At 36.9% G+C, this 16,038-nt stretch overlaps 1 protein-coding gene across 1 annotated transcript in view; it reads left to right on the forward strand.

The window, feature by feature from the left end:
• The first annotated feature begins 4,155 nt into the window (after nt 1–4,155).
• Nucleotides 4,156–16,038, forward strand: part of LOC110113599 (transmembrane emp24 domain-containing protein p24beta3) — a 22,633-nt gene continuing 10,750 nt past the window's right edge. The window contains exons 1-3 of the mRNA XM_020846242.2: nt 4,156–4,464; nt 11,773–11,959; nt 12,323–12,430. Coding sequence (XP_020701901.1) covers nt 4,243–4,464; nt 11,773–11,959; nt 12,323–12,430 — 517 coding nt within the window. The 5' untranslated portion in view covers nt 4,156–4,242. The remainder of the gene's footprint in view (nt 4,465–11,772; nt 11,960–12,322; nt 12,431–16,038) is intronic.

Genomic DNA, 16,038 nt, shown 5'->3' on the forward strand with positions numbered 1-16,038 from the left:
AACATACATCATATAGAGTGCATTACATGGTGGGAGTTATAAGAATCAGTATTGACATGTTTATTTGGTCGGCATGGCCATAGTCGGCAGGTGACAGAGGTCAAAAAGATCGTAATCAGGTGACGGTGGTCTGAAGGACTGTAGTCGGCAAGCGATGGAGCTCGGAAAGACCGTAGCAGGTGACAAAGGTCGGAAGGACTGTGGTCAGTGAGTGATAGAGGTTGAAAAGATCATAGTCCCCTGTTGACTGAGGTCGAAAAGACCGTAATCGATAGGTGACGAAGGTCAGAAAGATTGTGGTTTAGTGACGAAGGTCGAAAGGACCGTAGTTGACAGGCGATGGAGGTCAAATGGATCGTTATCCAGCAAAAAATGTTAGAAGGATTGTAGTCAGTATGCAACTGCGGTCAGAATGACCATTATTGGCGATGGAGGTCATAAGGATAGTATTCGGCGGGTGATAGTGCTAAAAAAGATCATAGTCAGGCAACGGAGGTCGGAAAGATCGTAGACTGGCGACGGAGGTCAAAAGGACCATAGTATATTAAGTTGCGGAGGTCATAAGGATTATTATCTAGAGACGAAGGTCAACAGGATCATAGTTGGCTGGTGATGGAGGTCAGAATGACTGTTATATAGCAATGGAGGTCCAAAAAGACTCTAGTCTGCATGCGACGGAGGTCGGAAAGACTGTAGTCTGGCAATAGAGGTCAGAATGATCGTAATCGACAGACGATGAAGGTTGAAAGGACTATTATCTAGTGTTGGAGGTCTGAAGGACCTTAGTCGATAGACGACTATGATCATAAAGATCATTGTTGGCAATAGAGATCAGAAGTACTGTAGTTTGTGGGCGACGATGGTCAGAAAGATCATAATCCAGTGACAAATGTCAAAATGATCATAGTCAAGCGACGGAGGTCGGAAAGACCATAGTCGGGTGACGAAGGTCATAAAGACTGTAGTCGGGTAAAGGTGATCGTAAGGATCGTAGTTAGTGGGCGACAGAGCATAGAAAGTCCTTATCAAGCGATAGAGGTTGGAAGGACTATAATCAGTAGACGATGGAGTTTGGAAATATCATACTATGATGATGGAGGCTAGAAAGATCATTGTTAGTAAGCGACAAAGATCAGAATGACTATTATTTAGCAACAGAGATCGGCTGGGTAAACCATTGGCATGTGATAGAGGTTTAAGGGACTGTTAACTAATGACAGAGGTCTAAAAGGATAAAAGTCAGTAGGCAAAAAATGTTCAAAATACCATAGTCTGGTGATAGAGGTCAACAGGATTATTTTATGGCGACAAATATCGAAAGGATTGTAATTGGTAGACGAAGAAGGTCAGAAGGACTGTTATATGGCGACAAAGGTTTGAAAAGACTGTAGTCGGTGGGCGATGGAGGTCAGAAAGACCATAGTATTGTGAAGAAGGTTGAAAGGACTGTATTATATAGACGATGGAGGTCAAAAGGACCGTTATCTGGTGATGGAGGTAGGAAGAATCGTAGTCGGCAGGCGACTGTGGTCAGAAAGACCATTATCACCAGTGGAGATAAGAAGGACCATAGTCGAAGTGCGACGGTGGTGAGAAAGATTATAGTCAGGTGACAGAGGTCGGAAAGACCATAGTCATGTGAAGGTGGTCAAAAGGACCGTAGTCGACGGGTGAGAAAGGTCGGAAAGATCGTTATCAAGCGACGGAGGTCGAAAGGACCATAGTCGACAAACGATATAGGCCAAAAAGATTTTAATCTGACGACAGAGGTCGGAAGGATCATAGTTGGCAGACGACGAAGGCCTAAATGACTATTATCTAATGAAGAAGGTCCAAAAGGGCCATAGTCGACTAATAACGAAGGTCTAAAAGAACATAGTATGATAACGAAGGTTAAAAGGACTGTAGTCAGCGGGAGATGGAGTTCGGAAAGATCATAGTCTTGTAACAGAGGTTGGAAGGATCATAATCGGCAAGTGACTATGATCAGAAATACCATTGTCGGCAATGGAGATCAGAAAGATCATAATCGGCGGGCTTGGTGGTGAAAAAGACTGTAGTTAGGCGACAAAGGTCGAAAAGACTATAGTTAGGCGAAGGTGGTTAGAATGACAGTAGTTGGCAGGCGACGGAGGTCAAAAAAATTATAGTCGACGATGGTGGTTCGGAGGAAATCTGGTGACAATCGGTGGCCGGGTGTAAGTCTAGTGATAATTGGTGGTCGGGCGGAAGTCCGGTGACAGTTGGTGGATGGGCGATCGTCGAGGAGTTTGGTGGAAATAGAGATCTCAGTTTTATCTTTCTCCCCTCCCTTCTTTTTCTTCCTTGCTTGGTCCCTCCTCAATGAAGAATGAGGGGTCTATTTATTTGTTTTTGGGAGTGGCAAGACCAGTAAATAGGGAGAAGAACAATGACATGTTGGGGACGACTCCCTTATTATAGACCATTTATCAAGTATTTGAGTGCCTTAATAATGTTGAATTCAACGATTTTGGGCTCATTGGATTATTCTTGTCGAGCTACTCAATTTGACTATAAGCATGTTATATTTAGAAATTGTTTAGTCATCCAGTTTATAGTTTAAACCTTTTAAATAAACTTCGGGTCTTCAATTTGGACCCATTCAGGCTCATACCGAGTCAAATTTAGCGTCGTTGTATTCGTCTTTTCGAGACATTTAATTTGACTATAAGTTTATTGAAATTGGAGTTCATATGATCTTGAATTTATTTTTAAAATTTTTCAACTTTATTTTGCCTTGAGATTCGTGTATGATCAAGATAAAATTTTGATGATATATCAAGTATGAATTACTTATTAACTTTAATTTTAATTATCTTTAATAAGTTATAATGATAAATAATATAATTAGGAGCTATTTTAATTGTTACAAATTATCAAATTAGTTATTTAGGTGTTAATTATCAAATTAATTATTATATTACTAATTATCTAATTATATTTTTGAACCCTAATTATTTTGTTAATCATTTTTTAAATTAGAAATTATTTAACTAATACTCATAATTAATTAATTAATTAATTAATTAATTATTTAATTCATTTTAATTATTAATTATATTGTTAATTATCTCATTGGTCTCTTAAATATTCAATTACTAATTATTTATGTAATTATTATTTACAATATTAAGAATATAATTAACTATTTTTATTTTAAACTATATAAATAAACTAATTTAATGACCAATTATTGTAATAATCAGTTACTTAAGCTAAATTATATTACTAATTTAATTAATCTAATTAATTATTAATATTTAAATAATAATAATAATGTTAACTTTGTTTCATTTTTAATTTAGGAGGTTGTTTAGGGTTTGCTTTTCATCTTCTTCCTGCGTTAGCTGTCGCTTTTCCTTGTCATAATTTCTTTGTGGTTGCTTCGTCTTTGCATGTCGTGCTTTGCATGACATGAGCTCACTTGCTGCTTCGCCTCCTTCGAAGGCCTCAGATTGGAAGTCACGAAGGGAGCTCACTAGCTGCGTAGGTAACATTCGCCTCCTCCTTCCTTCATGACGGGAGCTAGCTCTTTCGCATGCTCGTAAATCCCGTAGTCCGTAAGTTCTAAAATTTGCCGAACCAAGGGATTTACAAAATACTGGATTTACGTCGTAAATTCATAAATTCGGGATTTAATGATGATTGGGATTTACGAAGGATTCGAAAACCGTTTGGCAAGATTTACCGTAAATCCAGCCTAAATCCGAGCGTAAATTTGATACCAAACAACTTCAAAAGGAATGTGAAATAGACGGTTGGATTTAAACTATTTGTGCGGTTGGATTTGGCTAACGGCAAAATCACAAGTAACTTTTTAATAATAGTAATATATCATAAAATTTAAATATATTTATATGTTTAATATTTTGTTAATATTAATAAATTATATCGAAATATATGTATGAAAATATGAATTTTTTTAATAAGTTAGTTATATGGATGATTTATTAAAAATTAAGAATTATATAAATAAATGTAAAGATTTTGATTTAAATATATAAATAGATAGGACTTTTATGATATTTGTGTAATTTCTAAATTTTCTTATAAATGAAATATAAATTAAGCTTTTTTTATTTATTTTTTTTTCATAAAATACAATCATTTAAAAACTTTATATGGTAAGTAAATACAGCATAGCTCAGGTCAATGAACTAATGGAACTGTTTTAGCAATCTCATATCTCAAAATTTCTTCGAAGGGAATTCGACGAAATCTATGGAGAGGAGGAAGCGATCTTGCAGAAATTGGGAGCTTTTCCTCCTCCTCATCCTCCTCGCGGGCTGGCCCCGCCGCCTCTCCGCCCTATCTGTCACGGTCACGGACACGGAGTGCGTGTACGAGTTCGTCGCTTTTGACGGTGATACTGTATCCGGCAACTTCGTTGTCGTCGACCATGATATTTTCTGGGGCTCTGACCATCCAGGCCTCGATCTAACTGTGAGCACCTGCCTTTTCTCAAGTTCTGTTTTTTAGTTCTTTTGTTTACTTGATGCTGTTTCTGGAGTGAAACTCGATTCATTGTGACGAGTTTTATTGTTTCATTTGATTGTTCCTTGTGGATTTAATGGCAGAGGTTTCTTGTCATGCGAATTGATATAATTCTTAGTAGGAAAATGGGGCTTATTGGTTTGTATTTATTTGTTATTGCAAATTTTTTTTTTAAAAAAAATCTTGATTTAAAATTTTGATTTATTTCCTGATGTCAGTGACTGTTGAAGTATCATCTGATTTCTTGATTTGGGTTTGTGTTAATTTTTGTTCTCTTCCCAAACTTCTTCCCGCGGTGTTAGGGCATTCACCAAGTTAAGGAATAATCAATAGAGTATTATGCATCGTCACCGCACCTAAATTTGTTCTTGTATCGCCCTCAATTAGCTGATTTAAATCTGATGCTTTTTCCATGTTTTTTTTTTTTCGGAAATATTTGAGAAGATATTTTTTTTTGCATGTAACTAGGATCAACACGATCAAATCTTGCATTACACGCCAGAGAATAAAATATGTGTAGAGCAAATGGTATCATGAAACAAAATCAAATAAAATGTCGGAAAACAAGCTTGAGAACACAATATTAAACCTCTACATCACTTTCATGCGGCATTCACCATTGTTGTTGTTCCCAAGCTCGCTTCAGAGGCTTATTCCTCTTTTCCACTGTAGCACAATCAGACAACAGCTCAGCGTGAAACCTACAACTTTATGAAAACCCAACAGCGAAATTAAAATTGGATAATCATGCATGAACAAGAAATATAAAGTTTATGTTCTGCATATATGCAAAAGGCCTAGCTCTTGGTCTTAATAACTCCACCTAAAGCTTCATATGATCATTATAGAGATTTAAATGCCTTTCACTATTTGTGTCACATGCACACAACCTATGGACCTATACTGACATTTTTAATTGACCTATTGCTTTATTGAAAAGAAGGAAGAAACTTTCCATTTAGCGCACTCAAACTCGTAGCGCACTAGTAGGAAGCAAATTTGAGAATCCTTGTGGGACTGGTTTGAGTGCTCTCCTTCTAAAAAAAACTTTCCATTTTACTCTTATTTTCTTAATATCAAACACATTAGTTGGAAGCAAGTTTGAGAATCCTTGTGGGACGGGCTTGAGTGCTCACCCTGCAAAAAAAAAAACTTTCCTTTTAACTCTTATTTTCTTAATATCAAATCTTTTAAAAATTTGAAACCAATAATTCAACACAAAAAATTAAAATAAGAAAAATATAATAACAATAGTAATAACTATTAACAATAACAATAGTAATAATGGTCAATCAAACTATGTGCATACATTATTTTGCATCATGGTGGATTGAGATTAATGATTAATGAAATACCTTCAACCAAAGTCCTTAGCTTATCCTCTATAATTATCAAGGTTTAAAATTGCGTAAATAAGCCTTGAGGCGGCTTTCGTCCGTGAGGCGAGGCGTAAGCCTCACGGACGCAGAATTGCGTAAATGAGAATTTAAGGATTTTAGCAGGTAAATAATAGCAAGATTCTATCATACAATAAAAACATCTAAATGACAAGTGGAATTAGTGGAAATTAAGAAAAGAGATGCAATAAAAGCATGTTTCAAAGTACAAAACCACAAAATTATAGTCTATCAGAACTCTCAAAATACAATTAAGAAGAAACATATAAAATCTAATCATATCCCATCACTAAATGGGTCTTCAAGGGAATCTTCTTCTCCAATTGTATCTATGAATGTCATATCTTCATCATCTTCAATATGATTCACTTTTCTCTTCCCTATTCAATAAGAATGATCATTAATTCATTATCATTGTTAATTACTCACTTGATATAAATATAATGCAATAGCATATAATGCAATAGCATATCATTGTTAATTACTCATCATCTATGAACCACTCATTATCAGATGACACATCATCACACACCAACGGATTCTCATCATCCTTCAACCCCTTATTCCTCAACCTCTTATCTCTTAACCTCTTGTTGTGCATAATATATACAAGGGAGTTCATTCTGAGTGTTGATAGCCGATTTCTTCTCTTTGTTTACACTTGACTATATGTACTCCAGTTTCGCTCACACCCAGAAGAAGAACAAGTGAGGTCCAAAACTCTTACAACAAAATTCTGTAACTCAGGGGTGGAATCACCAAATTGGATCCACCATTCAACTGTTTTCAAGAAGAAAAATGATAATCAAAACTTAAGAAAGTGTCTTGCATTTACCAAAATAAGTATACTTGGAGATCATTTGGCAATCGTTGATTTTGCTGCATGCAGATCGAAAAAAATCTCTTTATTCCGAAATAGAACAAGTTGTAAATCTGCAAGCTCCCTATCTGCCTGCTCTGGTATTAGTCGTTCCATGCAATGATACAGACTAAGCTTCACCTCTGGGTTTGAAGATTTCCTCTCTGAATATTGAAATTGAGGATTGAGATAATATGCCGCTGCATGTAGATGACAATGTAACTGTACCTCCCACCGAGCATCAATGATATTTCAAATCTCTCTATAACTTGCCTCCTCTCCTCCCAAATTGTGTGCAATCAACTCCTTGGCCTCATCCATAACATTATAAATAAAACCCATTGCTGGTTTCTTCTCGGCATCCACTAAACGTAAAACTTGCACCAAGGGTCTCGTGCTCAATATGGCATAGGTCACAGTAGTCCAAAATTTATCATTTAGAATTATTTTTCTTATTTCCTTCCTCTCACTTTTCTTCCCCCACGTAGAGTTAAGCCATTCTGTTGATGTAAACGTTGCTTCCAGAGGTTGTCTCACATCCAACAGGCTCTGCAGTGTCAAATAAGATGTGGCAAACCTGTAGATTTACAATGCACAAATGTAAGAAGAAACCTAGTGGTTGCATGGCGAATGATTTCCTTCTTTGAAAATTTTCTCATTAAGGCTAAGACCCATGAGTGGTTGTATATGAACTTTGTGATCTTCTTCGCCCTAGAAAGAGCGCTCTTGTGTTGAGGTAAATCACCAAGTTCCCCCAATATGAGATCGATACAGTGTGCTGCACATGGGGTCCAATATAGGTGTTTCCTCTTCTCCATCAACATCTAATCAGCTGCTTTGTATGCACTGGCATTGTCAGTCACCACCTGGACAACCAATTGCTCCCCAATCTCCTCAACAACCCCATCTAGTAAATTGAAAATGAATTCAGCATTTTTAACCTCATCTGAAGCTTCATCTGATCGTAAAAATACTGTGCCGTAGGGATTGTTGACAATGATATTAATCAAGCTCCTACTCTTCATGTCAGACCATCCATCTGACATAATTGTAACACCAGTTTCACTCCATATCTGTTTAATCTCATCAATGGTATGCTGTGTGTTCTGTAGCTCATCCTTCAGAATTCATGTTCGTAACTCGTACATGGAAGGTGCCTTCAACCCTCTCCCATACAACCCTACAGACTGCAACATATTGAAGTAGGCCGGCGATGTCGCAACATTAAATGGTATGACATTCTAAAAAAAAAATCTGCCAATATCCATGCAAACATGCCGTCGACCCTCTCTGGTACCAGCCGCATGCATCATCTGTGCTTGTCCTATATCCTCTCCTGGATTAGTCATATACTGGTCCATAGGACCCCGCGCACCTCTATTATGTATAGTGGAGGAAGAGCCCTTTCCACTCTCGCTCCCAAAGTAAGCACCATGTTCGATCCTTTCATCAAATTTCTCCTGTTGTTAAATGTTTGGCCATAGTACTCTTTTTCATATAAGCTGTAATTTCCTCTTTCACCTTATCCGGAACATTCGCACATGATGCTACATTCTTATGTGAGCCGGATAAGTGTTCCTTCATGCGAGTTACTCCTCCCTTCACCACCTTATCACAAAAATTACATTTTAAATACACATATGTCTTATCGCCACCTCCTACATCAACTTGCACACTGTATTTTCAAAAAGGGTCACGCCGCAATGACGTATTTGTCTTTTCCTTGCCCCTAACCATATTTCCTAAAGCACAAATGCAAAATAAAACACAAAAACATAAAATAATAAGCATGAATATGAAAAAGTAGACTAACACTAACAATAATTACTAAAGATGATGAATAGAACAATATGACGGACTGTAGGGGGTCCAAGGGGGCGCTGCCCCCTGGCGGGGTTCGACCTGCCCGGTCAGGTCGCGTGGTCAAGGGGCAGCGCCCCTGCGGGGGTTTCCGGGAAGATATCAAGTGATACCAAGCATGTACCTAGCAGTACCGAGCATGTACCTAGCGGTACTGAGCGGTACCGAGCATGTACCTAGCAGTACCGAGCAAATACCTAGCTGTACCGAGCATATACTTAGTAGTACCGAGCATATTCTGAGCGGTACCGAGCATATACTGAGCGGTACCGAGCATGTACATAGCGGTACCGAGCATGTACCTAGCGGTACCGAAAACTATGACCCTAGCTTTCCTATAAGTTGAAAAATCAAACCCTAAACTTAAAAAGAACCTTAAGAACACTTTAAGAAGTGATGTAGAGGGGAGGCCGAAAACAAATGACTCACCGGCGAGAGGCGGCGCCGGCGAGAGAGGTGCCAGAAACATGCGGGAGAGCCAAATCGGGCTTCTGTGTGCTTCCTGCGCGGCTTCGGTTGACGTCTTTGGTCGGGTAAGTGGGTCTTTGGAAGGGTAAGTGGGTATAAGGAAGATTTTAAGAGGTTTTTTTAAGTAAGTGGGGCCCCATATTTGAGGCGTATGCCTCAAAGAAAATTGCGCAATAACACTAGTGAGGCGCTCCTCAGTCCACCTAAGGCGTACGCCTCATGATGCCTGAGAATTGCGTAGGCTTTGAGGCTATTTTGAAGTAAATTGCGCAAAGACGCGCCTCAGATTGCGCAATTTTAAACTATGATAATTATACATACAATAGAAAGAATGTTTTTGGTTTATTATGTGAGCTAGCACTTCTATGGCCACACACTTAATCTTGATTCTTATAAATGATATTAATGGTTTAATCTAAATACATAACGATGACCTCATAATTACTCTCATTCGGATGAATCCTCAAAGGGTTATATTGATGGAACGAACCCTATAAAATTACACATTTGACTCATTGAGTGCTAAGTCGTCCTAATTGTCACACAAGATAGGGAACATCACCATAGGTGTGAGATTTGAGTTGAACTCCTGATAATTCATGGTCATCAATCATTACATAATATGCTTTGCTTATACTATTTGAAGTTGTTGGTCCACAGACTATGAAGGTAGGGATTTAGAACTAGTGATGTTCATATGGGCTTAAACCCATCCCCTTGTGATATATAAATATAAGAGTTCTTGATACATGAAATCTTAGGGTCTAGGTTCACTAATACAAAAATAAGAAGTGATGCTCGAAGAAATATATAAAACGTAAAAATTTATAGTTTCTCTACTTTGATTTTAGAAAAAAATTAGTCTCTTTTGATGCAAAAGCAGAAAGCTGATTTTATTCATTTCAAATAATGCTATAGAAATCACCAAAATTCAAATTTCCCCAATAAACCTATGAATGAATAGAAAATTTCATGATGATTAAATTTTACGACACAAAAAAGAAAATCAAAATATGCATATTTGATAAAATCTCAATTCTCAATCACCAAAATAAAACCTATTATAAAGTGTGAGAAGAAAATGAGCAAGGATATAAGTCAACAAAGTTACAAGCCTCTCGACATTTAACAATGAAGCATCTCTTGGATATAATCTTCAAGCATGACAATGCACTCGAGTAATCTACATTCAACAATATACAAAAGTATTGGTAGGGTGATTAAATTTTTGTTAAACCATAGACATGATTTTAGAGGAAAGAAATGTTGAATTGAGTAGTACTCAAACTCAAGTTAATATATTATCTGAGCTTTAAACAGTACTCGACCTTGAACTCGTGGCTTGTTAAGCTGAGCTTACACGCTTATAAATGTGTCAAGCTAGAGTTGTCTCATAAGCCTAGATAAGTTTAACCTGACTTAGCCAATCCAAGGCAAGCTAAGTAAAGCCATACAAAGTTAAGCCATATTTAACAAAGAACAATAACTTCTCAAAATTCTCCAAAATTTGATCAAATATTGCAATTTCAATTCAAAAACTTGAAGTCCGACAAGAACTTTGCTAAGAATGATAAATCCAACAAAATTTTCATCATATTATTTATTTATTACCTTTCTTTTGATGTGCTTTGGTGAAATCATGTTTGTGAAGTGAAGCAAACAGCAAAGCTTTTTAGAAGGTATGGCATTTTTTTAAGATGTTATTCACGGTCCAAGCATAGGATTGAATAAAACATGAAAGCTTTAGCATTAGTCTCAAATCAGATAGTTGAAGAATATGTTTTTGTAGTTACACTATTTTTAAGTGGATGTTGCTCGTCTTTTATCATGTATTAGACAATTTAGCCTGATGAATGTGATTAATATTGATAGTGCAAAAAGAAAGTTGTCGTTTGTTTACAATATTTGCTAACTATTTGATAATTGAGTAATTGTAAACATTGCCAAGACTTTTATGTGTTGCTATACTCAATATCATCATTATCATTAGCCTTATCCCAGTTATTTGGGATTGGCATCATGTATCCTCCATTTTACTATATTCCTGCTAAGTGATATCTTACTGTTAAATCTATTATTCACAAATTATTTTGAACAACTTTCATATATATAACCTTAGGTCTACTTCTTTACGTTCTAATCTTCTAATACTAATTTTATCAACTCCTAATAGATAGATTTTCTATCCTTTGGAATTTATATGCAAAATGTGAAACATGAAAATTGATCTTGTACAAATTTAAATATTATGGGAATGGTTTCTAATTCATCGAAGTTTGAAAAGAAAGTAGCAAATAACAAATAGTGTGCATACTGATCTCAAGGGGCAAGGAAAGAAGTTTGTTCTTTAGTTTCAACTCCCAAAAAACTGGATTTTACAGCTTCAAGTAAAATGCTATAGATTTTAAAAGATTGGATGCATGTTAGTGTTGGAAAGAAGACTTTTCATCCTTTCGTTACTCTTCATATATGGCTTGAATTTTATCATTTTAATTTCTCGCCATACCATCTCTGTTATCATTTTAATTTCATATATTGTTTTTGTTTTATCGTGTTTATGTTTGTTCAAGTATTTTCTTTTCCAGCTCCTATATACAATATATAGATCTTGGAATGGAAAAATGACATATAGATCATCTTAATGTCTCTTGATGTTCTTGCGACTTGGTGTAGGTATCATCACCGGCCGGTAACATGGTTCACTCAACACATGGATCTTCTGGAGCAAAATTTGAATTTAAGGCTCCTCGAGCTGGAATGTACAAGTTCTGCTTTCATAATCCCAAAGGAATACCAGAAACTGTGTCATTTTACATCCATGTTGGGCACATTCCTAATGAGCATGATCTGGCTAAAGATGGTTAGTCCTTGTTTCTTCATTTGTCTCTTGATTAGAGAATCTGTGATTTCAATGCAAAAATGTTGATTATAAAGTCTTACAGTTACAAAGTTGCAGTAAGGAGAGAAATCCAATATTAGATATTGTGTTCGTGTTCATTTCAAACAAAATGCTTCTTATTTAAAGTTTAACTGATGGTTTATTGATGCTCATATGAAAAGAAAAAAAAGTGATGCCCCTTGTATGCTCAATTTGTGGACATCAATATTAGTTTCTTTACAAAATAATATGAAATTCAGATCTTCACAAAATAACCACACCTAACATCCAGTTATGTTTTTGTGTTCAACTTACTTTTGTGCCATTGTTTGCTTTCCTTTTCAGAGCATTTAAATCCTGTGAATGTGAAGATAGCAGAACTTCGCGAAGCATTAGAATCTGTCACAGCAGAGCAAAAATACCTTAAAGCACGGGAAGCACGTCATCGTCGTAGTAAGGAACTGATTTTTTATTTTTTAACCTGCTGCTCAGTAGTATGGAAAAAAATTATGCTAGAATATATTGCATATTTAGTAGTTTTTTCTTCTTATTAATCTCCATTATTATCAACATCCAATTTCTTATTTTCTATTCAAATATAAGATATTTCTTCTGTACATTTTTTAAACAAAAAACTATTAATAATATGTGAAGATGCAATGCATTTAGTCAGGTGTAATATTTATCTAATTTAGAGGACAATAGCTTTGCTAAAAGTTAAAATCTTCTTTTAAACAGCATATGAATGAACCTTGTAAAATTTAGCTGAGTTTACACTAGTAAAAGCAAGCAGAAATTCATAGGAGCCACCCACATTTTGCTTTCTGTGAACAATAAACTGATGATGCAGACACTTGTATTGTTTTTGTTGCAGCCTATATAAACTGCAAATGCGTAAAAAGAAAATATTAATGAGTTTATGGTATAATGCATGCAATGCTTTCTAGGTAATTCAACAAATTTCGATGCATGGAGGTCATTCATTGGAGATATATTAAGGATTGTATGATAGCCTCAGTGAGTTCTTAGAAAGATGGGAGATCTATTAAGCTATAACCTATATTAAATTGAAGATATATTAAGCTATTAAATTTTTTTCTTTTATATTCACTGTAAGAATAGCTTACAAGTTCATTGAAAAATTGCACAATAATCAGTGTTAGTTTTTAGCAAATTATGTAGGAAAGCAATGTCCCATGCTTCACGGATACAAATAATGGCTTCAAATCATACGGAAATAATCCAAGAATGAGAATGACTAAATAATAAGTGGAAGATGGAAATAGATGAGAATATGAATTAAAAATAATGAGAAAGTTGAAATTATTTAAATTCTCACCTGAATGGTGGTAGGATACACATCTATTTATCTAATTATATAGAGTATCTCAACTGTAACATGATGTCCATTGGAATTGATGCAAGGCATGTTAGAATGTAAAATTTGCTAATGAAACCAAGGATAGGATGCTGATGGGGACATCAGATCATCATGGAAAGTTTATCAGAGACGTGGCCGCCGATCTACGGCCATGATACGGCCATGATCGAGTCTTTATATTTTTGAGTCATTGATGTATTTTTTATTTTCATGTATTTTGTTATTTGCTTATGTGGTTTTATTATTTCCCGTTGTACCCCTATTATGGGAGTTGTCGTATGTAAGCCCAAAGGGCATTTGTGTCTTTTTGATTTTGAGTCATGTGTATGAGGCTATTTAAAGCCCCACTTTGTTCTATTTCAGGGAATGAATGAATGATTATGAAAAATTTATTGTCCTTGTGTGTTGAGAGTGTTTGAGAGTTCTTGGAGAGAACTTTGGAGAAATCCCTAGGAGAGGGAGATCGGATCACACACCAACCTTGGAGACGGCCGGGTTCGTGGTCTTTCTTTATCTTTTGTCTTTCCTCCTTCCACCACCATCACCGGACATCATTACACCCAAACCCTTCTCCATCTCCACGCCATCGTTTCCTCCCAATTGAACTTCCCCCCACCTCCTCCACCACAAGCCGCCGGCCACCTCACCCGACTCCTCCTCCCTCAACCTCTCTGCCCAAGCCCACACCCGGCCTGCCCATAACCGCCGGCCAGAGACTTTAGCCGCCGGTCACATTCAAGACCCTTTCCCCTCTCGAGTTTCTTACTTGGGTGTGAGATGATTTGGGATAAATTTTGAATTTCAAATCCTTGAATTTGAATTTCAAATCCTTGAATTTGAATTTCAAATTTCTGCATAAAATAACTCATCTATTTTAGGAAAGCTTCTATTTTAATCTAATTTGAATTTCAAAATTCAATTGGATTTTAATTAAACCTTTCATAAATCTAAAATCTGAGTTAATAAACTTTATTAGCTCTCATTAATCTCCCATTGACCAGAATTCCCGCCGGCCCCCTATGGAGACCAATTAAAACTTCTTTCCTAATTCCAGTTTATGTTTTTGTAAATAATCTCAATTCCCGTACTCTTACCTGGGCCGAAATTATCTCTCATGGCATTGCACTAAATTATTTCCTAATATTAAAACTGGATTTAGGAAACAAGGGTCACCTCCCCCTCAATTCCGCCGATTCCTTCTCCCTGTCACCGCCCCCTCCTCTCCCCTAATTGCACTAATTAAACACTCTTCCAAAGTCCATAAAGGAAATTGCTCTCAGCTTGCTACTCACGACCAAGGCTAGATTTCACCTCAAAGTTTTCTACGACCTAGCCAACTGAAATCTGAGAACTCATCTCAGATTTTTTTTTTTTTTTTTAAATCTGAAACTGTTTTTTCAGATTGTAAGGGAAGAGGTTTGGAGCTTGCATCCTCTCCCCGACCAAGAGAAACTTCTTTCTCTTCCTTCACTTCAAGAGCCCTAAGCAAGACAAAGAGGAGAGTTCTTTCGTCATCCCCATGCATGGCGGATCCGAAAACTGAGTACGGCATCACTTGGGATGACGCCGGCTTCACCGACATTCTTGGGTCCACCTTCTTCGACGTGAATCCGGAGATCGACCACACAATCGAAGAATACGTGGATTGCATCTTGTTCGTATTGACGGAAGCCATTGACGAACACTTTGAAGGCGTCGAGTGGAGGATCTCGACGTCTCCTTAAGCAAAGGTTTTTCCTTTTTTCACTTGCATTCAAATTCTTCTAAATCTAAGTTCTCATTTGGTTAGATTGTAATCGCGAAAGTCTCCTCCAAGTGCTCTTGCTAAGCTTAGTAATTCGTAGGTTATTGAGTGTACTTTTTTTGCATCCTAAATCTCGTTGTTAGACTAGGGATTAAATTGAAGACTACTATTTTGCATTGTTTCAATTATTTTATTTATCTTGAAAATTTCAAAGCTTGGAGCATGTAATTTAGCCTACGCAAAGCATCTCTTTATTTGTTTTAGTCGACGTTGAGAATTGCTAATAATTTTAATCCAAAATTATTCTAACCAAGAAGTTGTGCAATGCCTAAAATGAAGCCATAAGCATGTCATCTAATTAGTCCTGCATCAGATTCACAAAAGACCATGATTTGCAGTACTTCAACTCTTAGTGTAGGCTAAGTTTTGTCTTTTAGAAGTGGAAATAATAAAGCACATTAAACTCGTTCCAACTAATAAATAAATATCAACAAAATAAAAAATTTTACTAGAATATGAGCACCAATAAAATCCACATAATGACCAAGGCTCATACCCAAAAATAAAAACAATATTGCACTAAATTTGACAAATTATTAATCATGTATACAAAATCAATTACGAAGCATGCAGATGAAAAAGGATCAATGATGGAAGTCACCAAAATTCCCACACCTCCCACCGGTACAAGATAGAGCTTTTTCCTAGAAGCTATCTGATGCGGACCGCCGCCGACCGGCAGAGGAGGAGACGTGCGAGCCGCCGCCGGCCGGCAGAGGAAGTGCCGGCGACCCCGGAGTACGCGGCATCGGCCGGGAAGGAGACCGCGCGGGTTGATCCGCCAAAGGCGACGCGGGCGCGAGACTTGACGCGGAGCGGAGCGGGGGGTCGGCTTGAGCGGAACCGGTCCATTTCTGGACCGGTTTGGCTCGGGTC

The sequence above is a fragment of the Dendrobium catenatum genome, unplaced genomic scaffold, assembly GCF_001605985.2.
Source record: "Dendrobium catenatum unplaced genomic scaffold, ASM160598v2 fragScaff_scaffold_522, whole genome shotgun sequence".
Classification (NCBI taxonomy): Eukaryota; Viridiplantae; Streptophyta; class Magnoliopsida; order Asparagales; family Orchidaceae; genus Dendrobium; species Dendrobium catenatum.